The 27,135-nt window shown below is 41.0% G+C and overlaps 1 protein-coding gene across 1 annotated transcript; it reads left to right on the forward strand.

Moving 5' to 3' along the window:
* The first annotated feature begins 99 nt into the window (after window positions 1-99).
* LOC124714345 lies at window positions 100-26,819 on the forward strand. The gene is made up of 2 exons (XM_047243016.1): window positions 100-375; window positions 26,457-26,819. The coding sequence occupies exons 1-2, from the start codon at window positions 100-102 to the stop codon at window positions 26,817-26,819; spliced, it is 639 nt and encodes a 212-aa protein (XP_047098972.1).
* The last annotated feature ends 316 nt before the right edge of the window (window positions 26,820-27,135 follow it).

The raw sequence follows: 27,135 nt of genomic DNA on the forward strand, positions 1-27,135 counted from the left end.
TACCAGACAAGGCATATCGCTAGAATTGACGGCGCTTTACTCGCTGCATTTGAGACGCTCTAGTTACAAGCACCTGACCAGTCCACGCGTCTGCACAGAATGGAGTCGGCGGAGGGTTTCAGGATAGTGCGCGCCCGGGCGTCGGACCGCGACCGCGTGGAGCGGCTGGCGAGGACCGCCTTCTACCCGGACGAGCCGCTCGACGTGGCGTTCGGCAACACCAGAGGACCGCCCACCGAGGAGATTCTCTTCCTGTCGGCGCTCGGCGACGGCCACTCATTAATCGCAGAGGATGCCAGCACCGGGGAGGCCGTGGCCATGTGCATCAACAGCATCGTGACGCCCGAAATACACGAGAAGGAGGCGCAGCTGCAGGTGTCTCAGATACATTCATTTTTAAAATCACCTCTTCTTACGTTTGTGTGTTATTGTCTTCTGTCTTTTTCTATTTTACACTAATAGTATCCGTTCTGTATGTCTACTGCACTTAGTGTCTTGATTATTATTGTTATTATTATATTCCATTCAGACTGCACTGAACCACGTAGTTCTTAATTCTGGCGAGCTTTCCTCTTCAGCCAATACTCTGTCTTCGCAATATGTGTGTTTCTATCCGTTCCTGAGTCTCTTTCATTCGAGTTTTCATACTCTCTTTTACTGCTATTAGTCACTCCAGAAACTCTCATGTTCTGATTGGCATTCTATATCGATTTCCGCCGTGAACGTCGTGGTGAGTTTCTAGTTGTTCAAGGCGTTTCCTAGCTATTGTTCTCCACACGGCGTAAGTCACTTTCCCGATAGAGACAGTGCCAAAGGTAATTGACGTAAGACTCCAGTTCGTGATTTTGTTTTGTTGTTGTGGTCTTCAGTGCTATGAATTTATTTCATCCCCACTTTGATTCAGCGCTCCGTATTTAGTTGTCCGATTCAGCCATCTAATTCTTCAGTATTCTGTTGTGCAGCCACATTTTAACAGCTTATATTCTCTTCATCATCTCTTTCTAAGGATTAGGTGCTATCCTCACCTCTTCCGGTATCTGTCGTCCATCCATCTCCTATGAGGTCTGCCTAGTTCTCTCTTTCAAGTCGGTCCATAATTCAGTATTTTTCCACAGTCTAACTTCTATTATTCCGTTAATACAATCCTTCCATTTCATTCCATTCTCCTCTAACTCGTCATTAACTGAAAAGATTTTTAAATCTGAACTTATGGATCATTCCTTATTTCATGCATTTTTTGGAAGGAGAAACAGCATTGGTCGTATTTTTTTCGTTTTATTATCCGCAAAATCGATTTTCGGTCACCTAGTGACCATCCTCGGTGCTGTAATATACAATTTAATTTGGTAAGCAGTGGTGTCAAGAAGCTTAGAGCGATCACATAAACTGAGCTCACCAGTGCCTACCAATTTAAATTGTATTTTATAGCACCGAGGATGGTCACTAAGTTACCGAAAATCGATTTTGAGGATAATAAAACAAAAAAATACGACCAATGCTGTTTCTCCTTCCAAGTGTATCCATTATCTGGTCGTGGTGCACAGAACGCTCCATGGAGTCGCCAATCAATTCATGCCTTTTATTACAGGCTCTCACATACGAGCTTCATCTCCGCTGCCTGTGTAAGCAATTTCCCGTTTTTTTTTTTTTATTCCCCCAAATTCAGATCCATACACGGCATAACTTTATAGAAGTTCATTTGTGATTTCTTCCTTGTTCGTCCCCCAAAGTTATTCTAAGTATTCCGCAGATAATAGGGTATTTATTTTCTCTTCATTGTTTTTTTTGTTGTCATTTTTAAAATTAATGTTAAATCCTAGTTAACTTAAATGGAATACTTGTTCTAAAATTTTCCGATATATCATTATTTTCGGTCTGACCAGATTGTTCTCTTTGAGAGCCATAATCTTTGTCTTATTTGCAAATATAGTTAAGTTGCAGTATATTGCGTTTTAGCTCAATCTATATATTTCTTTTTATAGATGGCCTTCTGTTTCCTGTATAATTATTTAATAATGAGCGTATAATAGAAGGTTTATTGCTAGTGCTGGAGCCTCTTTTAATTCCTAACTATATTTCATCTCTGGAACCTAAATTTATAACTGTTTTCGTATGTACATATATTTTTTACCTAAATTGTTTCACTGTTGTGATAGGCTGCGTTCCGGACCACACAAAATTCTTTCTATATTTAAATCTATTTTAGTGATAACTGTCGTAAGTCCGCCTACATAAAACTGAATAAAACGAATAGCAAGGAGACGGACCCAACGGGAAAATTATCTACGTGATATTACACGCAACTGACAGCAGGACAACAAAATTTAAGGCTTTAAACTTATATTGGAAGTTGTCATATTCCTCTGTTTTTTGGAAACAGTTTTCTTTCTATTTTTAGCCTGCAATTTGCATCATCTCTATATCGACATTCTCACTTATTTTCTTGTCCAAATAACAAATTCATCTACGGCTTTTAGTGTTTCATTACGTAATCAGTTATCTAATTATTACCTGATTTTCTCCAAGTCCTTTGCCATCTCCGGCAGAATTATAGTGTCACCGGCAAAACATCAGACTTTTAATTTTGTTTCCAAATTTGTTATTGGTTTTCTTTACATTTTGCTCAATGCACAGACTGAATCACTAGGGGACAGGCTATAGTACGGTCTAGTTCTCTTCTCAACTGTTTCCCTTTCATATTCGTTGACTCTTATAGATGTGACCTGTTTCCTGTCCAAATAGTAGATGGCATATCGTTCTATGTATTTTACCGTTGCTTCCCTCAGAATTTCAAAGAGTAGCCCAAAGCACACTGTCAAAAGCTTCCTCTAAATAAACAAATATTGACGAGGGTTTACCTTTCTTTCTCTTGTCTTCTAAGATAAAGCGTAGGGTCAGTATTTCCTCGTGTCAAATCTCTCTGGAGCCCAAAGGTCACTTTCTACCAGTCTCTCCATTTCGCGTTAATATTTTGCTACCAAGATTTAATAACAGAAGGTTTTTTAATAGTCATACTTGTGACCACCCGCCTTCATTTCAGCTAGAATTGTTAAATTATTACTGTCTGAAGTTATTTCTCCTGTCTGATATATCCTGCATACCATGTGGAACTGCTTCGTCATGGCCACTTCTTCTAAGACAGTTAGTAACTGTGCTGCAATGTCATCTACTCCTTGTTTCAAGTGAGGTTTGCTCCATATCATCTTCATCAATTTCGTAACATTGTCGTCAATTACGTTACCTCTGAACAGCCATTCAGTATATTGCTTCTGTATTTTGCCTTCTCTTCTTTGCTCAGCAATGGCTTGCCATCTGACCCCTCAATATGCATGCTTCTTTTTAGACAAATGATTTTTATGTTTCCCGTGGATGGCAACTATCTTTCCCAAAGTCATAAATGCTTGTATTGCATTGTATTTGTTCTCTAGCGATTCCCCAGTTATCATTTTGTATTTTCTGTCAATATGAACCGTCTGTATTCTCTTTTGATTGGTTCATTTTCTACTTATTATATTTTCTCCTTATGCCAATTAAATTTATCTGCATGACCACAGAAAGTTAGCCTTCTCTTTCTCATTGATATAGTAAAGCATCATGGATATTGGTAGAGTTCCTTGTTGATGGGCCCATTAGTTTGCTCAGAAAATGTCTTTACTTCAGTTTCAGTTTCCTAAGCTTTCTCACTATACACAAGCAATCTGAGACATGTAACACTGGCAGCCTGACTGCGGTGTTGTAGTGTTGGAATTTTAGGCTCAGGGGCACTAATTTGTAACTGTAAATCTTCTTGCAAAAATGGTAAGCCTTCTGCAGTTCGCCACACCTATTGTTCATGGCCAGATCAACATTCGGGTTCGCAGTTTTTCCTTTCCCGAATTACTTGAAGGAGCTAGTCTTCTCTATTAACGCCACCCAGTGGGATCATGTCAAGTATTTCTTTGATGTCTGTGAACGTCTCCATCTTGTCTACGGCGATATTCAGCACAACTTTAACTAATATGTGGTTGAGGGAGAAGAGCTGGTAGGAAGCTTCTTGTACGCTTGATGCTACAACTGAGGTCACTTATGATGGCTATGCAATTGGTTATTAACTTGTCCTTTTTGTGACATATCCCTCAATATCTTACCTTTACTTACTATGCTTCTTTCCTCTCATATATTTGCTGCTACCTCTTCGTTTTGTATGTTTTCTGCCCAATTTATTTTCAACATCCCTCGGTGCCATCTCATCTCAAACTCTTGCAATGTCTTCTTCAACTGTTTATCACATTTCATTTCTGTTTAATGTTAGAAACAGACACGCGTTATCAGGAACCTGTTTTTAATTCCTCGTCTAAATTAAATAGATCCAGATTTCTTTTATTGATAAATGCTGCCTTTTGCAGGGCCAGTCACCTTTGGATGTGTACCCTGATAAGCCTTTATTCAGGAATAATGTTCCGTCGATGTCGTTTTTATTTAATTTGGTGTTTTTGGCGTAACTGAACGAATAGACTTCTAATTAATAAAAAACGCTTGAAATATAACCTGCTTCAAATTAAACTATAACTCAGTCTTTCGAACATGCCACTAGCCTCGCTACCAGACTATTCTCTCATTTCGGTTCGGACAGTAAAACTACCAAGGCGCAGAGAATATGCTGGAAAGTTTTCATTAATGGCTATCAATGCGAATAGTTCCATGGCAGAAAACCTGTTATTTCACTACACATTGTTTGTGCAGTCAATGGAATTACACACGTAAATACTTCAGAGTACGTAAAAGGAACAATTTAAGGCGAAGTAGCCATATAAAGCCAACTATATAATAGACGGATGACAGACAGTTACTGAAAGCAGCATTCGAAACTGTAATTCGCATATAAGGCCACTTATAGACCTCTCTGTTAACCAGTTATTGAGTTTTATTCTTCTCTCCAAACTACTGGTTACGCAGAATTAACAGAAAAGTTACAGAAAATTCAAAGAATATTTGTGACATTCGTCACGGTCTTCTTTAGTCAGGTTGATAACGTCACAAATGTGCTCAATAATCTGCAGTTATCACTGGTCAAAACATGTCACATAACACTTAGTCTTGAATTTCGGAGACTGATCAGAAACATGTTACTACCTTTCGCAGGCATCTTATTGGCCATGAGAGGGAAGCTCAACAAATTCGGACTTGTGCAGAGGAACACTGACAGTAGTTTTTCTCACATATCGATATGCGGCCAGTATAACCATCGTGTAGTATTTGTCCCTAACTGACGTACTCGCCAAGAAAGTTGATCTCTAGAAGTATTCCTGTTTAATTTTCAGGTATATGTAGTTTCTACAGGACCTGATAACTCTACATCTTGTGAAATTATTAGTCTGTCAGATGTCTGCGGGTAGCACCTATAATATGCGAATTCCACCAAGACCAAGTAGGTACGTCAGCGGATCACAAAAAGTAGTTCATACTTTTGGTGACCCGCTCAAGTACCTACTTAAGCTCGCAGGCCATGGCAGCACATAAAGTCGAATCTATAGCGTCCTTGAGAATGTTTGTGAGGTAACGCACTGACATAAAATGACACCATTTTCCCGATATGCCACGACAATTATCCGTAAAAACACGTGTTCTTGAGAGCGAACTCAGGTGCAGGGACATACTTGCACAATATTAAACATCTATCAGAAGCTTTTACACGATAACCGACAACATGTAACTGGTTTGTTCGCCAACTTATGCCCTCGGCTACTGTTGCACAAATCGGCACAACTCGCGAGGTGTCAGTAACTTCCGCGCCACTGTCGCCTACTACCACGCTTGTGGTTTGTCAATGTGTAGCACAGGCGTAAGAAGTATGCAATAAATAAAGCACGCGTGTGCGTGCGTGCGTGTGTGTGTGTGTGTCTGTGTGTGTGTGTGTGTGTGTGTGTGTGTGTGTGTGTGTGTGTGGGTAGATGGATGGGTTGTCAGCACTGATCCAGAGGCAAAAATAAATCTCCCCGGACCCCTTCAAGGTAATGTGAACTGTGCTCCCCACACTCTGCATGCACATGAACATATCCACATGACTTTGAGCTCAGACTGGAAACTTATTTCTCGTTGTTGTTCAAATCCAGTGGCAGCGAAATGGTTCAAATGGCTCTAAGCACTATGAGACTTAACATCAGATGTCATCAGTCTCCTAGACTACTGAAACCTAACTAACATAAGGACGTCACACACGTCCCTGCCCGAGGCAAGATTCGAACCTGCGACCGTAGCAGCAGCGAGGTTCCGGACTAAAGCACCTAGAACCGCTCGGCCACAGCGGCCGGCCAACTGCAGCAAACTGGCTTTGTGCATACGAGTAGTAAGCAAGAATTTCACTGGTTTTCGTCATGAATTGACAATCCGAGGCGAACTGAGTATCAGCCGAAATATCCGAAAATGATTTCCATCCAGAACGTATTGTGAGCCACTCGTTCTCTCTTCCAGCAGTTCCTTCTGCAGGTGATACTGAAACTACTGCTGCCATATGTAGCCGAGGCATATGCTTGGAACTGCAGTGGCGGTGTTCGCCGTTGCAAACACTGTGACTTTTCGCGAGGGCCACGCACGGTGTATGGCTGTAATACTGAAGGGCTGTCTCCCATAAAAGAGATGTAGTTACACTTTTGGGCGACCCAGTGCTGCCAGTGTCCTGAGAAAGTGGAGAACCTAGCAGTCTGTTGTCAACATCCATGGGAGTGGGTACCTGGCTCGTAGGAACACTAGTGCTCTAGGTCCTGTATCCTACAGGTCAAGTCGCTGAGGGAGCCAGTACTTACTTACTTTCCGTGTCCGGAACTAGACTTCAGAGTTCCAAAAACCAGCAGCCAATATGGCCTTGTCATTTGCCTCCCATAAGTCATTCATTGTGCAGGGCTGGTCTAAATATGGACAGATAAGCAGGTGTTGAGGATCCTGGACAGAACCACACAGACAGAGAGTGTTCTCATTCTCTTTTAGGAAACCCCATTGCTGCAGGTTTGTCTTGCACTTTGGCACTTCTATCCCCATACGGTTTAGGGTTCTCTGTGTTTGGTAGGTCTCCACCAGGCACCAGTTCTTGTTTTACATCTTTATGAGTGTTTCTCAGGTCGATTTCCCATCTTTTCAAACGATTCTCTGCAGCCGACCCTTCCAGGGCTCGGGTACGTGACAGGAAACTCTTCCTCGAACAAAGCCGTCGGTCAGCAGGCCGGTGTCCATATAAAGGATGACGCATGTCCTTTTCTTGCTTGGTTTTTTCGGCTTCGGCAGCTATGTCACGTCGTATGTTGGGCGGTGCGATCCCCATGGCCGGCCGCGGTGGCCGTGCGGTTCTAGGCACTGCAGTCCGGAACCGCGGGACTGCTACGGTCGCAGGTTCGAATCCTGCCTCGGGCATGGATGTGTGTGATGTCCTTAGGTTAGTTAGGTTTAAGTAGTTCTAAGTTCTAGGGGACTGATGACCTAAGATGTTAAGTCCCATAGTGCTCAGAGCCATTTGAACCATTTTTTGATCCCCATGATTAAGTACATCTTGTGCACTGGGGTTGGCCTCAAGCATCCGGTAACAATCCGTGCCAGTGGCCATGGGTGACAGAACTGGGTGTCGAGGAGATCAACTCTGGAACAGAAAATTATAGTGCCCAGACTGCATTGTGAAGGATACAACGGGGATGGCGCACGTGTTGGGTGGGATGCAGGAGAATGATAGTATCGATGATACGCATCTGTGATCGATGTGGCCAACTATGCAGGTTGTCAGCTAGGCTGGATCCCTCCTATGGAGAAGAGCGGTAGGAGTCAAGAAATAAACTGAGAGCTCTGTCGAAATCATGTTGTTGTGCGACTCCTCCAGTTGTAGGTGCAGACAAACCCCTCCGCTAGTACATTGGAAGAAGGTTGGAACAAGGCCACATGTACCATAACTATGCTGTTGTCCACATAAAAACAGCGGAATTCTAATAAAGTAAACTGAGGGCCATTATTTGACGTATTGGTTTCTGGGAACCCTTAAACAGAGAAGATGAGACAGAAGGACTGGAGCAATTTCGTTGATGACACTGAATGCATTTTTGAAACGTATGGAAAACTGCTGCTAGCATTTATCACGATGAACCAAGAGTACCCCAGAAATCTAGGTGAATGTTAGACTACAGGAATGTTTCATCAGGCCAAGGAAAATACTGAAGAGCCGTTACTGCGCCGGCCACTGTGACCGAGTGGTTCTAGGTGCTTCAGTCCAGAACCACGCTGCTGTTATGGTCGCAGGTTCGACTCCTGCCCCGGGCATGGATGTGTGTGATGTCCTTAGGTTAGTTAGGTTTAAGTAGTTGTAAGTTCTAGGGGACTGATGACCTCAGAAGTTAAGTCTCATAGTGCTCAGAGTCATTTGAACCAGCCGTTACTACCAGCCTTGCTCTGACATGTCTTGCTCACCACAACCATGTCTTCCAAATCTTTGGCGATGCCTCTCCAAAAGACATATTGGCAAGTCACCCATTTCGTGAGTACTAAACCCTAATGACCTTCATGAAGAAATCGTGGAACAAGACGACCACATTGAGAGTGAACAGTTCATGACAGCAATACAGGTAGGGCTCAACATCCAGATGTTCAACGGTCTTGTGACCCACCGCCCAACCATTCTTTTACCAGTTAAATGACTTACCAGGGAATTGAATCCTCCAGCAACTGGCAGACAGTAACTGTCGTGTCACTGGGTAAGTTCATCATGCCTGATTTGCCTTTTATGTCAGTACTGTAAGGGAATAAACTATATCAGGAATTATAGCCAGAGACAGTGCATATGGACAGTAAACAAGCCATGATGATGTCTAACAGCTCTGATCATTGACCCTCATGCTGAGCATGTGGCCATCACTTCCTTTTCAAAGCCTTCGGTGTTACAACAACAGGTCAGTCTTCAGGAAGTTACTACAGGCGACCTATTGCCGGTTACAGCACACCCCTCGCCATTGCCCTGTTCCAGATGGATCAGCGTGACACACAAATGCTTCAACTAAATCAGCGTTGAGTAGCAATATTTAAACCTGCCCATAGCCATCCTGTTGTATGCAATGTAGAAATGTAGCTGCACCCAGACTGCGTCAGCTGCATCCCTGGAGTTTTCACCATAACTATGTCGACATCACCACTGCTACTGCTGATTGGTACTTGACTGCACAGGACTTGGGGCCCAGTGCTGTGACGCTGCCTCGCCGTCACCTCTTGGCATCTCTGGAGTCCACCCGCAGTCTGCTGCTGCTCTTCGGCCAACAGTTCAGAGTTACATCTGGGCACACCGCGACCTACAGTAGCATCAGTGCTGACTGTTCAATGTTGCACCATAACAAACCCATGTGCAGTGCTATGGACGCTACTAATCACTCAACCTGGACGTGTGTCTGATGCCCAAACAGTCGTATCGTACGCACACTGTGTCTTTTTTGCCTGTTGCTGCAACTCTGGAACATTACTGGGAATGCTAGACCACGTCAGAAAAAAGGGTACACTCAGAAGATTGTCTAAAACTAATGAATAACTGTTTTACAATCATCGTTGGTTTCCTGCAGCTTATCAACACGTCATGCCTATCTCCCGAACCTACTACGAACCCTACTGTGCCCCAGGAAAACTCGAGTACATCTTGAATGTTTAAGTTTCGTTTTCCTTTCTCGACTGCTACTCATCACCATTTCAGTTTTGGCGACCAACGGGGAACATTTTACTTCCGCCCTTTACAGTATGAAAGCAAACTTCAGGTCCGCCCCCTCAAACTGTTGGCATGTTGTGATGTGGACTGATAATGTATATCATATTGATATCCACTGTGCCTGCATTAACTTCTTGGAAACAAATGCAGTTCAGCTTTTAACTCCATCGACATCGTGAGAAAGAACGGTCAGCCTGTAGTAGTCCAATTCATCTGCTGTCATATGAGTGGCTTGGATGGGTCGTATGGTTTGAGGCATGTTGGAAGGAAGAGGGCTTGTCTGACATCTCGAAAAGACTTGCTGCAAACGGAGGACCATTGCCATTTAACATTCTTGTGAAAGATCTGATGTTAAGTTGTAGCTGCTCCACGAAGAATGAATTTTGTGCAATAGTTCATTTGACCTAACGTGGATTTCAGGAATTTGGAATCTCTTAGGGTTAGTAGGTTTTGTATGCCTCCATGCAGTACAGAGAGGGGCGTATCGCTGAAGTGATGAAAATGTGTACCAGGTATTCCATATGCGGAACAAAGAAACAGGATCTTTCCTTATTGATTTTCAAATTAGCCTGTAGGAGTATGCTGAACAAGAAGTCCAAATTGCCTGCTCGATACTGTGCATTTTTGCCATTGACAGTCATAGGTCGAATACTTCCCCGTATCCAGTACGTTTTTTGTGAGATGTTAGAGTATGGCCAGTGCTCTGACGATGTTGAAGGGCAGGCGACTGTACTGAAAAGACCAAATGGTACGTTAGCGACCAGCAAGTTTTCGATGTTTCGTCCATAGGGAGCCTTAAGTAAGAATCCTGTAGATCAGTTTTTGCAAAAAAATTTACTTCTCGTGAGAAACGACATGCTACCATCATTTCAGGAATAGAGTATGTGTTGATGATGAACTGGGAACTGATCGTTACAATCCCCCACTTATCCTCAATGACTTTGTCTCTGTGTGGCAGTCAAATAATTTAACTATAGATTTGAAGCATTGATGTTCCACTGGTACACAAATATTCACGATACCCTCAGGATGACGTAATTCCATGTTAAGTTTGTTGTGAGGTATTTTATTCTTCAGCGTACTGCACTTTCAAAAAGAGAGAATGATATTTTTATCGTTGGAGGCTAAATTAGGATTGTGTAAGTTTTTTTTCCAATTACTAACTCGCTATCACTCACGTAAAATCTCAAAATAAATAACCATTTTCAGTTGTTGTTGCGCATCTTGGTATCCACAGGATGTAAAAGAATTAAAAGAGGTAATAATGAAGAATACGAAAATTCTAAAAATTTGCGTTCTGTCATCCCTAGTGAAGGGACTTGCAACAAAGATGTTGAGAGCAAGGTAATGATGGGTAAACGAGTGACAAAGTTACGCATGGACTTTCTAACCACAGTATTGGACAGCAGACCAAATGAAATGATACTGCATAGTGTTTCGACGATTTCAAAGTTAAATTTGAATGACATACAAACTAATCACAAAATAAAATTGAACATTTTACACATCATACAACGTTTATTCAAATTTACTTATGAAATACTACATCAGACAAATGACGACTGTCAACTACCAATCTTGGTTGTTGATGGTTGTAGGCACAATGTTAGTTTTACAGTATTCTACAGACGCCAGTTCATAGATGCAGGAAACTGATGGGATCGTATATGTGATTGGAGTTCACTCCCTCAGCGTCAATTAAGGCCTGGAGATGTATTGAAGTCACCAAACGTGGTTGCAGTGCAATAAAATAACCTTAAAACGATTGCTGTAGATGTTTCGTTTTGTTACCTCAGTGAACGGCCAAAATTCCGCAGAAAGTCATTCACAAGGATGGACTTACAAAGCATTGAAGCCTGTAGAACTGGATATCGCGATAGAATCTTGAAATGCTTACAAAAGACAGGTTGCATACGCATTAAAGATTTGTCGTATCGAAAATAGCATCTCAACACGAATGAACGGTCTTGCTTCGACCACTACAACATGATTACTGACCTGTATATGGGATGACATATGACATTCCGCACCACAAACAGACAGCGCCACCATCGCTGAATCTTGTTTTTAGTGCGCGTTATTCAGGTTTGAATTCTTCAAAACGTTGTGAAGCATCTTGCAGAATGTGGAGGCATTAGCTACCTGCAGATTGTGCTTGATAACTACACACATCGAAAAAAATTTTTCATCACCTCGGTTCCGAGAGTTCCGAAACCTGTACAGAAAATTGGAATAGAGATCAACATCATTTCCGCCCTTTTTATTGCTCATGAAAACCACACACTGCATTTTGTACCACCATACAACGAGACCTCCAGAGGTGGTGGTCCAGACTTCTGTACACACCGGTACCTCTAACAGCCGGTAGCACGTCCCCTTGCATTGATGCATGCCTGTATTCGTCGTGGCATACTATCCACAAGTCCATCAAGGCACTGTTGGTCCAGATTGTCCCACTCCTCAACGGCGATTCGGTGTAGATCCCTGAGAGTGATTGGTGGGTCACGACGTTCATGAACAGCCCTTTCCGATCTATCCCAGGCATGTTCGATAGGGTTCATGTCTGGAGAACACGCTGGCCACGCTAGTCGAGCGATGTCGTTACCTTGAAGGAAATCATTCACAAGATGCGTGCGATGGGGGAGCGCATTGTCGTCCATGAAGATGAATGCCTCGCCAATATGCTGCCGATATGGTTGCGCTATCGGTCGGAGAATGGCATTCACGTATCGTACATCCGTTACGGCGCCTTCTATGACCATCAGCGGCGTACGTCGGCCCCACATAATGCTACCCCAAAACAGCAGGGAACCTCCACCTTACTGCACTCGCTGGACAGTTTGTCTAAGGCGTTCAGCCTCATCGGGTCGCCTCCAAACACGTCTACGACGATTGTCTGGTTGAAGGGATATGCGCCATTCATTGGTGAAGAGAACGTGATGCCAATCCTGAGTGGTCCATTTAGCATGTTGTTGTTCACATCTGTACCGCTGCAATGGTGTCGTGGTTGCAAAGATGGACCTCGCCATGGACGTCGGGAGTGAAGTTGCGCATCATGCAGCCTATTGCGCATAGTTTGACTAGTAACACGACGTCCTGTGGCTGTATTATTCAATATGGTGACGTTGATGTCGGGGTTCAACGAGCCAAAATCCGTAGGTAGCGGTCATGCACTGCAGTACTAGCACTTGGGCGGCCTGAGCGAGGTATGCCATCGATAGTTCCTGTCTCTCTATCTCTCCTCCATGTCCGAACAACATCTCCAGGACGCTTCCCTTGTAGAGCCCTTCCTGGCACAAAGTAACAATGCGGACGCGATCGAACCGCGGTATTTACCGTCTAGGCATGGTTGGACTACAGACAACATGAGCCATATACCTCATTGCTGGTGGAATGACTGAAAATGATCGGCTGTCGGACCCCCTCCGTCGAATAGCAGCTGCTCATGCATGATTATTTACACCTATGGACGGGTTTAGTGACATCTCTGAACAGTCAAAGGGACTGTGTCTGTTATGCAATATCCACAGTCTATCTTCACGAGTTCTGGGAAATGGGGTGACGCAAAACTTTTTTTTATATGTGTACGAGGTAGACTTCCACTTGTTGCAGTGAATACTTATGAATTCATATGTGCGTTCTTCAGTTTAACTTTACATTGTGTCCTGTTTTTAGAGGACGGTTTGTGGCGCTCATTTCACAATCCATTGTTCGCATGGGAGGGTCTTTTGTAAGTACTATGATTGTTACAGGCCTCTGATTTGTGACGCACAAGAAACGACTATTTTAATTCTGCCTTGTATGTCAAAGCGTAACTGACAACCCTTGTTTAGCTCGATAGTGTACGTGTAGCAGTGAGCAGAAGTAATACTGGTCCACCGAAACATGTTTTGAAGGAAGTCTATGCGAACCGTAGATTTAGTCTTTCAAAATCTTTTCTTAAAGAATTTACTTTATTTACTGGCGATTCACCAAGAACATTAACACATTTAATGACACTAGGTGAGCGTGGAAGTAGTTGCCCGGAAGTAGTTGCCTCGAAGTAATTGATGGAAAATAAAATTAAGTTTAACAAATGTGAATTTTATTCTTAAAAGTCTTTTCAAAAACAGATTTAAATTACAATCAGAAAGCACCCTTTCAATATCAAGTTACAATTATTCAGAGGCAGAATAACAATTTTTTTTTTGTTACAGTAGGAGCCTTCAGGCTGAGAAGCTTCCGCTCTCTTTCAACACGGCCGTAGTGTAACCTCCCCACAAAAAATGAAAAAATATTATTCAAATGTAAATGGACATAGAGCTAAGTGTAACCTCACCGTAATTTTTTTTAAATAATACGAACTGAATGAAAATGCAAATAGAGCCAAATGTTAGCTTCCCACAGTAATAAAAGTCAATGATAATAAAAATGTGCAAAAATGTTAAGTCCCCACAAAATTAACGTTAAGATCAACCTGATAAATTTTATAAGGTCATCTGCGCTGACCTTAGGCCCTGTGCAATAATCAACGTGATAAAATTGATTCTGGGAGGAAAAGCAAAGGAAATATTGTTTCAATTGTAATGATTATTTTGTTAAAAAGATTTCTTTGAGAACAAAATTATTATTGGGGCAATTCTTGAACAAATTAATTACAATTAACATACATTAGATTATCAGATGTGCGCAATGCTGCTTCATTACCTTATTTAAAATATACCTCGTCCTGAACCTTGACCAGGGACCCATGTCGACGCCCGCCGACTCCTCACACACAACTCCGACTGTCTCGTGCGCGCTACTAGCACTGACTGAACTACATGCTCTCGCGACTCGCTACGTACAACAACTGCACTCACGCGCGGTCAAGCGCAGACTAGCAACGATAAATAACTCTCTGGTCAGAGATTCTGTCATGCCTCGCCATCGCTGCTACTGAATACATACGTGTTTCATAACCCTCCACTGGGGAGGCAAAAATTTGGCAGCGATGGTGAGTCATTTGGACTTGCCATGAGCAACAAATTTTTTCTTAACTAATTAACTTTACAATTACAGCATATATACAGATATAGAACACGAAGGAAATATGGTGCACATGCATCAAGTACAAAACATATTAGACAATGAGAAAATGTGAGTACGAAACAAATGACATAAGTGCACACGCACTGAAAAACTCTTTAGCATTTTCACAACAAATAAACATAATGGCAAAAAATCATGTTGATAAGTGACATAAATGCACATGTACTGCAGTGCAGCAATTCGAAAAAATGTATAGGCCATGAATATAAATGACGTTAGCAAAAAAATGATTTTCACTATGTTACAAGAATTAGGATAGGAAAGGGAAGGATTGCATCATGGTTGTAGCACTTCAGGTTGCACGCAGCTGCACTGAAAGTCCATATCTTTCCACAGAAGTACAACACCAAGTGAGACAAATTGAAGTTCTTTTCCCAGAAGTATTTATCAGCGTAGCCAAGACACTGAAATGTCGTAGCAATATTCCATGTTTTCACTTTGGCAGTACATTAGGTACACCAAACAGTGGGACCATAATAACGTCTCCATCGCTCACGGTGGTGGACAGCATGTCGTGTCAACACCACTCTCTTACAAGGTACACCAACGTAGAATTAGTGCAAAAACCAAATATAGTGCTCCATGATCAGGAGGATATACAGGACAAATGGATATTGCAGTAATTCAGGGTAGTGAGGTCAGAAGGTGAAGGACATTAAGTCACATGCTAGACTTCATTAGGAATTACATTAGTAGTTTGCGGCATTCATAGCCCAGTTATTGAACATTTCTGTACCATGTATGTAGTATTACAGAAAAATGTTCATTAATTGTTTTACATAGAATATTTCCACCTATTCTCTAATTACAAATCATCAGAAGTCATTAATTAAAACAGGAGGTAGTCAATAATAATGTTGATACTCTATCATTGGTCATTCCAATACAGTCATCATTTCTCTGTTACAAAGCATTATTAATTAGTAGCATTGATTTTCCTGTTACAAAACAATATTAATTAATCATTTGTCATTTCAATATAGTAATAATCAGTAGCCTTCTTTTCCTAGTTACAAAGCATTATTAAATAATCGCATTCTTTTCCCAGTTACAAAGCATAATGAATAGCATTCATTTTCTAGTTACAAAGCATAATTAGTAGCATTCTTTTCCTAGTTACAAAGCATTATTAGTAGCATTCATTTCCTAGTTACAAAGCATTGGTAATCTCAATACAGTAATTAGTAGTATTCATTTCCCAGTTACAAAGCATTATTAATTAATCATCATTTCCCAGTTACAAAGCATAATTAGTAGCATTCTTTTCCTAGTTACAAAGCATTAAATAATCGCATTCTTTTCCCAGTTACAAAGCATTAAGTAATCGCATTCTTTTCCTAGTTACAAAGCATTAGTCATCTCTATACAGTAATTAGTAGTATTCATTTTTCAAGTGACATATTATTCATAGCTGATCAGCATTACTCAGAACTCTCTTAAACTGGTATCATTATTTGGGACTGGTAATACATTTTTTGTTAGCAATGCATTGCGTTGGGTAATTATAGGGGAAAGCAAGAGAGAAAAATTTGCTTCTGGGTGGTTGGTGTAAATGAAAATGTGTAACGTCATTCGTCATAAATCAGCTGTGGCAAGATTATGAAACAAGTAGAGTATATGTAATCACATTCATAGATGACATAGATTTAATGAACAACTGCTTATAGCACATTAATTTCATAAATAATTTCTCCTGCGAAAATATACAAAAAATGGATTATTAAGCTGAAAGAAGAAATGCATTTTATGTTGAAAAGTAGTGAACTTCGAATTAACAGGTAGTGAAATGTGTATAAAAATGTGTTCCATAGCTGTCCTTTCCAAAACCTTCCGTCATTATACTATGCAATACAACACCTGCTGTCAAAACGAACTGCAACAAATACATAAATATCTATATAGCATAAATACATAACTTCAACAATATCCTCATCTGTAAAGAATAAACTTCATTATCCATCACTTCATTACTTATATTATCATAACTCCATTATTATCATCACCTGTAAAGAAAAACTTCATTATCCATAGTAGAATATTCTTCATCATTATTCATTAGCATTCATTATCATCTGCAAAAAAATCACTTCATTATTCATTACATAACTATTCCTTATCTCTAGCATATTTCATCAGGAAAACTAAGATGTGTAGTTCTGTCTGACAGCCTGCATCAATCGCTTTGTATTCTGAAAGAAAAAATTAGTTAAGACTGCTATTCTACGATGTGTATAGTATATTCTTGTTAATGCTTGTTAATTCTGATCCATTTACTCTTCCTCATAAGGTTTTTGCATCTTCTTTCGTTTATTCCGTAGGTGAAATTCCCATTTCTGTTTAATTTATTTCCTTTACTCGTTATTTCCTTCTGAAAATGATGAACAAAGATTAATGTCTTGCATTTAAATCACATACCCATTAAATAATGACTGGTTTATAGTAACATAATTTGAGCATACAGCAGACCATGACAGAAAACGTAATATGTCAAAGACATTGACAGTGTTCAGATGCAAAAATGTACACAGAATATCACAATGCAGCAGCAAAAAATGTAAAACGGTCACGATCTTGAGATGTCATAGGGCAAAAAAAATGTCAAAATCAACTGGTGTGTGTTATATCTTAACTATTTCACAGTGCATACAAACAAAACATGAAAACAATCGTACATACATAAAAAAAATGGAAAATGTGCACGGTCTCATGTGTAACGACAATAAAAGCGACCTGCTAACCTAACCTTACCTTGCCAGGCACTTGCCAAGAAAAAATACGATAATCATCAGTAATTGTTCATGTGAATATATTACATACGTGATCATAAAAATTAGTAAATGGCATTACAGTGTGATAAATCATAAAGTATGTTCATTCAATAAAAGGTTTAATGTTGGAGACATGGTGATTGCCGTTACTTTTTCTGGTTCTCAGAGTTTCGACGTATACTACATTGGGGTGAGGAATACTGCGAATCCGATATGGACCTGCGTATAGAAGTTCAAATTTACTGCACTTACCTTTTATTTTGTTGGATAAATAGTGTGTACGTACTAATATCTTCCGTCCAATGTGAAAGTCTCGGCGTGTACAAACCTGTTTCTGCTGTCTTCTCCGGCGCTCTGCGGCACGTTTGATGTTGTTCAGCGCAATGTCAATTATTTCGTGGTGTCTTAATCGACGAGATTAGGAATATTTACTAATTCTGTAATTTTGTTTGGTGGTTCAACGTTTTTCAGTATAACAGACGGAGATAGCATAGTGGATTCATTTGGAATGGAATTAATTACATCTTGGAATGAGAATATATGTGTGTGTCCCAATCAATATGTCTTTTTTGGCAGTATATTCTACACAGTTTACCATTTTCTTTCATTAATCGTTCACAGGGGTTCGAAGAAGCATGGTACTTGGATATATAGACCGGAGAAATGTTTCTAGCTCGTAACATGCGTGTCCATATAGCAGAACGAAATTGTGATCCATTATCGGAAATTACTTTCAACACATGCCCTACATGAAATAAAAAATGCTTTACAAATGCTTTCGAAACGGTTTTAGCAGTAGCTTTGCGTAATGGAGTGAAGGTAACAAATTTTGAAGTGAGTTCAACAGCGACAAAGATGTAGCAAAAACCTCTATTAGTTCTGGGAATCGGACCAAAAATGTCTACGGCGGCCATGTGTCTTAATTTAACAGGTACAATGGAATATAATGGAGGAATATGTGAAGTTGTGTCTGACTTAGCTTTCTGGCAAATTTTACATGACGCTAAAACTCGTCGTATACGTTTCTCCATGTTGGTAAAATAACAGTTCTGTCTCAGTATAAGAAAACATTTTCTGGCTCCGTAATGTGCATAACTTAAATGAGTATACCATATTAATTTGTTAACCAGTTCGTCAGGAATGCATAATAACCAATTGTTGCTGTCAGGGTGAGAGCGGCGAAACAGAATGTCATTGCGTACAGTGTAATGGTTCCTAATAGTAACATTATTCTTATCTTGCCAAAGGTGTTTAATTTCTTTCCACACATTGTCTTTACTTTGCTCTTGTGCTATGTCCTGTAATGACGACGAAATAAAATTTTCAAATGCAACTTGTTGGGTGTACATCACGCTGAAATTTGCTTTGCAGAAGTTGGTTGCGACGTCTTGCTGATTGTTGCTGAGAGAACGAGATAGTGCGTCTGCTATAACTTTTTGTGTGCCGGGAATGTGAACAATTGTAAAATTAAATTCCTGTAAATAAAGCTTCCATCTGCTTAATCTGTCGTGTGTGAATTTAGCTGAAAGTAAAAATTGTATAGCTCTATGGTCTGTGTAAACGGTGGTGTGTCTTCCATAAAGAAAATGCCTAAATCTCGTAAAAGCCCAAACAACACATAACGTTTCCAGTTCCGTAACGGAATAACTTCGTTCAGCAGGTGACAGAATGCGGCTTGCAAATGCGATGTTTTTAATTACTGTAGAGCCATCTTCTTCATTTTCCTGAAAAATATGTACCCCTAAAGCGGTGTTGGAACTGTCGGTGGCAATGGAAAAATTTCTGGTAACATCTGGGTGCGATAAAAGTGGTGCATTCAACAAAGCATGTTTCAGCTTCATGAATTCAGAATGTGCTTGCTTATCCCAGGACCAAATAGTGTTTTTACCTGTCAATCGGCATAATCTAGGTGTGTCTAAAGCAGAGTGATGAATAAATTTCCGAAAAAAGTTAATTAAGCCCAAAAAACTGCGTAGTTGTTTCTTCGTCGTAGGAACAGTAATGTCACGTAGAGCTTGAAGTTTTTCCGGATCAGGCGCAATGCCTTCTGCTGAAATTACGTGTCCAAGAAATTTTATAGAAGTTTTGCCAAAGTGCGATTTACTAAGATTAACTGTAAGTCCTTGTGCATGAAAAGTTTGCAACAGTTGTTCTAGAATCAGATTGTGTTCAGTCCAGTTAGCTTCTGCAATAAGAATGTCATCTACGTACGTCGTAATTCTGTCCTTAAGTTCTGTCGGAAGTATTGTGTTCAAACCGCGAATAAAAGCTGCAGAAGAAATAGTTAAGCCGAATGGTAATTTGCAAAATTGATAACAGTCACCAAAATAGAGAAAAGCTGTATACTTTCTGCAATTCGGATGAAGTTGAATTTGCCAAAATCCCGATTTCAAATCTAATGTAGAATAAATAGCAGTACCGTGAAATTTCTGTAGCAGTTCCTATAATGTCTGTGGTCGATCTGTTTCATTAATAATTATGTCATTAATGTGACGTGAATCAAGTACGAGGCGAAGTGAGCCATCTTTTTTCTTAACAATATGCAGCGGGTTTATGTACGGACTAACTGCCGGTTCAATAATTCCTTGGTGGAGCATATCTTGCAACTCTTTTTTAACTTGTTCTCTGTGGATATACGGAATGGATAATGCTTGGCTTTAAATGTGTCGTGCTGTTTGACTTGAAATTCATACATAAAACCGGACATAGTACCAGGAATGTTGTCGAAAACTGGAGCTTGCTGTAAAAGAATTTTGTGTAGTTGCGTGCGTTCGTCGTCTGTATTTGCACTGCTTTGTTTAACTTTATCAGAAATCATCTGCATTACGTCGTAGTCAGCTTCGTCTGGGGTATTTACTTATGTACGTATGTATCAGTGAACAATGTGGAATTACAGTCTATGTTACGTGATACGGAAATGACCTCTGTACGATTAATTGTTTGTTCTTCCGCAGATAGTGAGTGCTGAAATTCTAAAGCCAATTGCACATTTTCGTCCTTCAACATTAAATAAGAATTCTGAAAATCAACCACTGCGTCGTGTTGTACGAGAAAATTAGCACCTAAAATAACGTCTGTTGTCAATAAACGAACAATCCAAAAATTTGAGTGAAAAGTATGACCTGCAATACAAAATGATAAATGCGTCTGTAATTTAACGTCTACACCTTTACTCGATACTGCTCCTTTTACTTTCGTTTTGCCTAATGGTAATGTAGGATATGTATTCTCTTTGTTGCACTCGTTGAAAGTCTCCTCATTTATAACTGACATAGGTGATCCAGAATCGATTACTGCTGAAAATTTCGATGAACCAATTTTAATTTCGATGACAGGATGTGAAATAGATTTCTGAACAAGTGGTCTTTCCTGTAAAAGAGTGTCTCGGATGTCGTCAAAAGTAATAACATTTTCGTCCTGGGATAAGCAAGCACATTCTGAATTCATGAACCTGAAACATGCTTTGTTGAATGCACCACTTTTATCGCACCCAGATCTTACCAGAAATTTTTCCATTGCCACCGACAGTTCCAACACCGCTTTAGGGGTACATATTTTGCGTGTCAAAAGTAGTGCTTGTGTTACTGGAAGATACGACCTGTACAGTATCTAGTCAGATTCTATCTGACGTGTTATTATTTTCTGGAGGATGTTGTGGCATTTCTACTATTTTAACTGTTCTATTATTTCTTCCAGACGTATTACGCTCTGGATGATATCTACTGTCGGGTTCATTCATGAGAATATGTTCTTGTGGATAATTTTGCTGTTGGTATGACCAACTGTTGTTAGATGTACGCTGAAAATTGTCCTCATTATTTTTACGTCTGTCGTAATAGTCATTCCTATACGGTGCATTGCGATAGGAATTGAAATACTGTGTTTTCTGTACGTAGTTGTTCCTTTGCTGCCGTGCGTTACTATTTGTTGTACCTGGGACTATACGTGCACGCGGCGAAACATTAAAGCCTGGTTGACCTTGTGCATTCCATTGTTGGTTAGGTATGCCAACCGGCTGACTTTCATGCTGTTTTGGTGGAAAACGTCTATTGTTACTAAAATGTGGTTCCTGTTGCTGAAAATTTTGACGATATTGATAATTAGAATTTTGCCTGTTATTAAAGTTCTGTTGGTTGTCATTCCTAAAGCGTCTATTACCTTTACTATTGAAATTACGTGGTTGATCGTAATTACTATAAGTTTGCTGGCCTTGGTTGTTATATGAAAAATTTTTGTTTACGAAGGAATAGTCTGATTGCTGCACTTCTAAAAGCTGCAACAGATCCCTGAGTGCCGAAATATTTTCTTTTTGCTGACCCATTAAAAGTGACACTCTTAATGACCGTGGTAATTTAGAAATGCATGATTGTATAAGTGCAGATTCACTGTACGGTTCACTTAGGTACTGGTTTTGTTGCACCATGTGCTCAAAAAATTGCGTCACACTGGGAAAATTTGTGTTCTCATAATTCGGTAAACTAATTAACTGATCTTTAATTCCGCGCTGTGTCATCTTCGACCAATACGCTGATAGAAAGGCATTCTGAAACTCTTCTACTGAATAGCATTGTCTCGCGATCGGTCACATACGAGTTGCCGGTTCGCCTTCCAAAAAACTGCAAATAAATTCAAGTTTGTGCGTTACAGGCCAAGTCGGTGGAAAAGCAAAGCTAAACTGTTGTATCCAATCCAGTGGGTGAATCTGTGTTCTGTCATTTTTAAACACTTTAAATTTTCTCACTGATAGAAAATGTTTGTAATCGAAATTATCGTCTCTGTATGATGGAACAGGTTCACGATTGAAAGAGAATCTATTTGTCTGTGTCTGTTCGGAATCTAAGTCCCGTACTCTTTGTAGATTACCCAAATTATACGCGCTGCGTGAGTCTGACAAATGTTCACTAAGTGGCGTCTGCTGTGATGTGTTAAACCCTGAAACATTTTTTATCTCTGTTACCTCTTGCTGTAAACATGACAATTTTCTACGCAAAGTGTTATTAGATGAATCTATCTCATTGATTGTCTGCTGTAAGTTTTTAAATTCAGGTGTTTGGTTAAACGAAATCGGTGCAGTATCGTCTGATTTATTGTCATTAGTACTTTCGATAACATCAATACGACTGGCCAATTCATCATATTTTTCAGTCAGTATTTTTACCTGATCATCGGTTTTAGTGTCAGAGGCATTAATCTGTTTTTGCAGTTTACATGTAGTTTCGTTCAGTTTTTTAACGTCAGCTTTGACGACATCGGAATCCTGTGTTAGTTCTAGTTGTTCGAGTCTGTCGGTCACTGTCTGAAAATCTGTTGTGTATGTGTCTGTTTTCGATTTAAGATCGGAAATTTCGTCACGTAATTCTGTGTTCGACTGTTTGATGGTATTAATTTCGTCGGACACTGTAACAATATTGTTGTCTACGCATGTTTTTGCCTTCGCAAACAATTTACGTTTGTCTTCTTGTCTCTGTGCTGTGATTCTTTCCATTACTTGACGTTTTACTTTATTTTGATCCTGAATAAATTTGCGGAAACGTGTATCACTGTTTTGTATGTGGTGATTAAAACGTTCGTCAATCTGAGTATTTTGTTGGTCGAATTTCGCGTCTATCTTTGCATCCACTGTGCGCGAAAGTTCCGCCGTCATTGCTTTAAACTCGTCGCGTAATTGTGTAGCCTTTTCAGAGCATTGTTTAGCGACTCCGCTAATTTCGTCTCTAAGTGTTTCTGTTGTAGCTGTTTGCATTTCCCTTAATTCTTGCACAACAGATCTAATTTCTTCGCTACTTTTTCTTGAACAAGCCTCAATTTCCTCGCGTAACTGTTCCTTAGTATCATGACATTGTGCGGCAACAGCTCTAATCTGATCACTAAGCTGCCTGGAATTGTTGTCTAATTTTTCATTTAACTGTCTGGAATTATTGTCTAACTTTTCATTAAGCTGTTTGGAATTGTTGTCTTGTTTTTCATTAAGTTGTTTGAAAGCTTTACTAAATAGTTGTTTGAGATCTTCTTTATTATTGTCTAGTTTTTTATCAAGTTGTTTAAAAAATGCCATAATTTGATCCAACCCAATATTACCTACTCCATTCTCTGTACTGTTTGACGGTGTATTTGCAATTGTCGCGTTTTGTGTGACCATTTGGTCATTCTGAGATTTACAAAAAGGTTTCCCAGTCAAATGTATACTGTCAGTCACTATTTCGGAATTAAATAAATCCGTCGTACTTTCAGTACACTGTCCATTTTCATTAGAAAAATTTGTCTGTGCGTTACTTGAATTTTCCAAACCGGGTGTGTTAAGCTGGGCAGCGCTCATTACAATAGAGCTTCCTGCGTCATCAATTGTCGTCAAATTAACAGGGGAGACAATTGAGTTCGTTTGTTCATCAGTAAGATAAAAATCATCATTAGTGGTTGGAATGCACTGATCGTCAGTGAACGCAGGATTGTCATCATTACACTGCGTGTCACAAGTACTATCGGTGAAGTTGTTTAAGTCGGTAATTTCATTCATAATACCTCGCGATACACTATTCACAGTCTTTCGCGGCATTTTTACAATAGTCACAATTATTCACAAATGAAATAAGCACAATGCAAAAAGCAACGAACACAAACACAACAGAGCAACGAATTGCCGATGATCTGAGGAAAGAAAGTCATAAAATTAGTAAAAACGTTGCGCTAAATGCTAATTATATTGAGTAAATAAGAGCAAATATCTGACTACTTTTCAGAAGATTCTCAACGAAATACGATCCTGGACCGGATGTCGCCTAGTGTAACCTCCCCACAAAAAATGAAAAAATATTATTCAAATGTAAATGGACATAGAGCTAAGTGTAACCTCCCCGTAATTTTTTTTTAATAATATGAATTGAATGAAAATGCAAATAGAGCCAAATGTTAGCTTCCCACAGTAATAAAAGTCAATGATAATAAAAATGTGCAAAAATGTTAAGTTACCACAAAATTAACGTTAAGATCAACCTGATAAATTTTATAAGGTCATCTGCGCTGACCTTAGGCCCTGTGCAATAATCAACGTGATAAAATTGATTCTGGGAGGAAAAGCAAAGGAAATATTGTTTCAATTGTAATGATTATTTTGTTAAAAAGATTGCTTTGAGAACAAAATTATTATTGGGGCAATTCATGAACAAATTAATTACAGTTAACATACATTAGATTATCAGATGTGCGCAATGCTGCTTCATTACCTAATTTAAAATATACCTCGTCCTGAACCTTGACCAGAGACCCATGTCGACGCCCGCCGACTCCTCACACACAACTCCGACTGTCTCGTGCGCGCTACTAGCACTGACTGAACTACATGCTCTCGCGACTCGCTTCGTACAACAAGCGCGGTCAAGCGCAGACTAGCAACGATAAATAACTCTCTGGTCAGAGATTCTGTCATGCCTCGCCATCGCTGCTACCGAATACATACGTGTTTCAGTAGTCACGACCGCTCACAACGACCTCTGAAAAACTACACTGGTGCAAATCTGCAACACACCAGATTACTTTAAACTAAAAATTTTAACAACTCACACAAACACATTAACTAAGCACCCCGTAAGAGGGATGAAATGGTACACTCACATTAAAAAATTATTTGCCACCAAAGTGCAATTTGGTTTTAAAAGGGCTCTTACGGTGGAAGGGTGGCAACTTTATACAAATGACTATTTAAATAAAACCCATGAAATTCAGACTTACATAAAATGTACAACATGCTCTACATTACACACATACCGCCTCGCAAAATGATAGGCAAGATAAAAAACATATTTCAGGAATTCGGCCTTTACCTTATTTCTATAAATTCGTTAACACCGAATCCGACAAACATGACAGAGGCAGCCATTAACGTACGGCAGACCGACAGACAGACAACAGACAGACACGAACTGCCTAACAAATGAGGACGAAAGACAGGCGAGCAAGCTGGGAACGAGAGACTGAGCAAGAAAACAAGTAGAATTTAACAAGTACATGAAACAACATACCAGCAATCAGTTAACTTCTAAAAACTGCGATGTGTGGCGGAGACCTGGCGCAGGACCCTCAAAACGCTCTCCCGACCCGTCCGCTGCCAGCCGCTTCAACGGACGCAGGAAGGCGCGCCGATCTCCCGTCTCACGGCGTCGCAGCTCGCACTGGGCAGACCGATGTCGTGGATTGGCTCCTGTTGCTCTTGTGTCGGCCGTGAAGCCACTACCTCTCGCTATACGGCGTGGCCCACTGGACTTCCGTGGCGACCTCACATGCGCCGACGCTCAAGACGGACGAGTCATCTTGTGTCCCAGTGCGCGACCGACCAACCGATCGATCCAACCGGCAATGCCCATTGTCTAAACAAACTCGAGCAGACTGGCGGCCTAACACATACTAGCACTCCGGACGACAAACCGACACTGACTGCCGCACAAATGCGAACGAGAGACAGACCAGGAACCGGTGACGAGTGACTGACCCAGACTTACTCCGCCTGACCAACTGACTAGACTCGCAGAGACTGACAGACTGCCTGACTGCAGACTGACCGACTCGCCCAGACTGCTCACTGGCGAGCTTATCGCGCCTCTTAAATGCACGTAACAGGCTACCTTTCACGCCAGGGGAAGACACCAAAGTCGCGACTGCCACAGTGGCGCCACCGCCAGGAACGGTGGGCGACTGCTTTACACTAGGAGCTGTGGCGCGCTTTTCAAAACAGCAATTTTTACTATGGCTCACTACGGAACAAGGGGTTGCGTAATTTGTTTCGTGCACGGCACGGCCGCCAGTGGGACTTCGTCTGACACTACGGAAACTGCAAGATCTCAGACAAGAAGCAAACGTTTCAACTCCACTAGAGGAGGGCATTGTACCACTGTGCTGAGCAGTGACAGCAGAACTTAACGGTGTTTTAGGTGCGCGATGAGAAGCTACGCGCGGTGCTGCGCGTGGTAGATGCGGCGTTGAGAGAGGCGGACGTGTGGTCGCATACGACTGCTCGGAGCGCGCTCGAGGTGCACATCCTGGCCGTGGCGAGATCTGCGCGCGGCCGCGGTCTGGCGGCGGCGCTGCTGGCGGAGTCGCTGCGGATGGCCAAGGAGGAGCTGCGGCTGCCACTGGTGATGATCTTCTGCACCAGTGCCTTCTCCGCGAGGCTGGCGCGCCGCGCGGGCATGCAAGTCGTCTACGAGCTGCCGTACAGCCAGATCGACATGCCTGTGCAGCCCCCACACCCACACGACAGACTCGCCATTTACATGCTGCACCTCCAGCAATAACAGGTAACAGTCACCAGGACCGCACACAGCGGGTGGCGAGGTAGGGCACAGCCAAGGGCGCAGCGCAACGGGAGTGCAAAATTTGGTAAAAAAAAAGGGGGGGACGGGGATACAGGTTCAGAAACAACTGGGAAAGGCAGACTGTCTGATCAAAAGCATCCGTATACTTCTATGTAATGTGAAATTAAATAACAATGTCACGAGAGGCAGATCCCCCAATTCAAGTTGGGGCAAATAAAAATGGCCTGGAGAACAGAGTTCCAGGGTAGAAAGAAACACAGCAAAGGAAAGGAAATACAGTACTAACTTAACTATA

Source organism: Schistocerca piceifrons, chromosome 1 (assembly GCF_021461385.2).
Source record: "Schistocerca piceifrons isolate TAMUIC-IGC-003096 chromosome 1, iqSchPice1.1, whole genome shotgun sequence".
Taxonomy (NCBI): Eukaryota; Metazoa; Arthropoda; class Insecta; order Orthoptera; family Acrididae; genus Schistocerca; species Schistocerca piceifrons.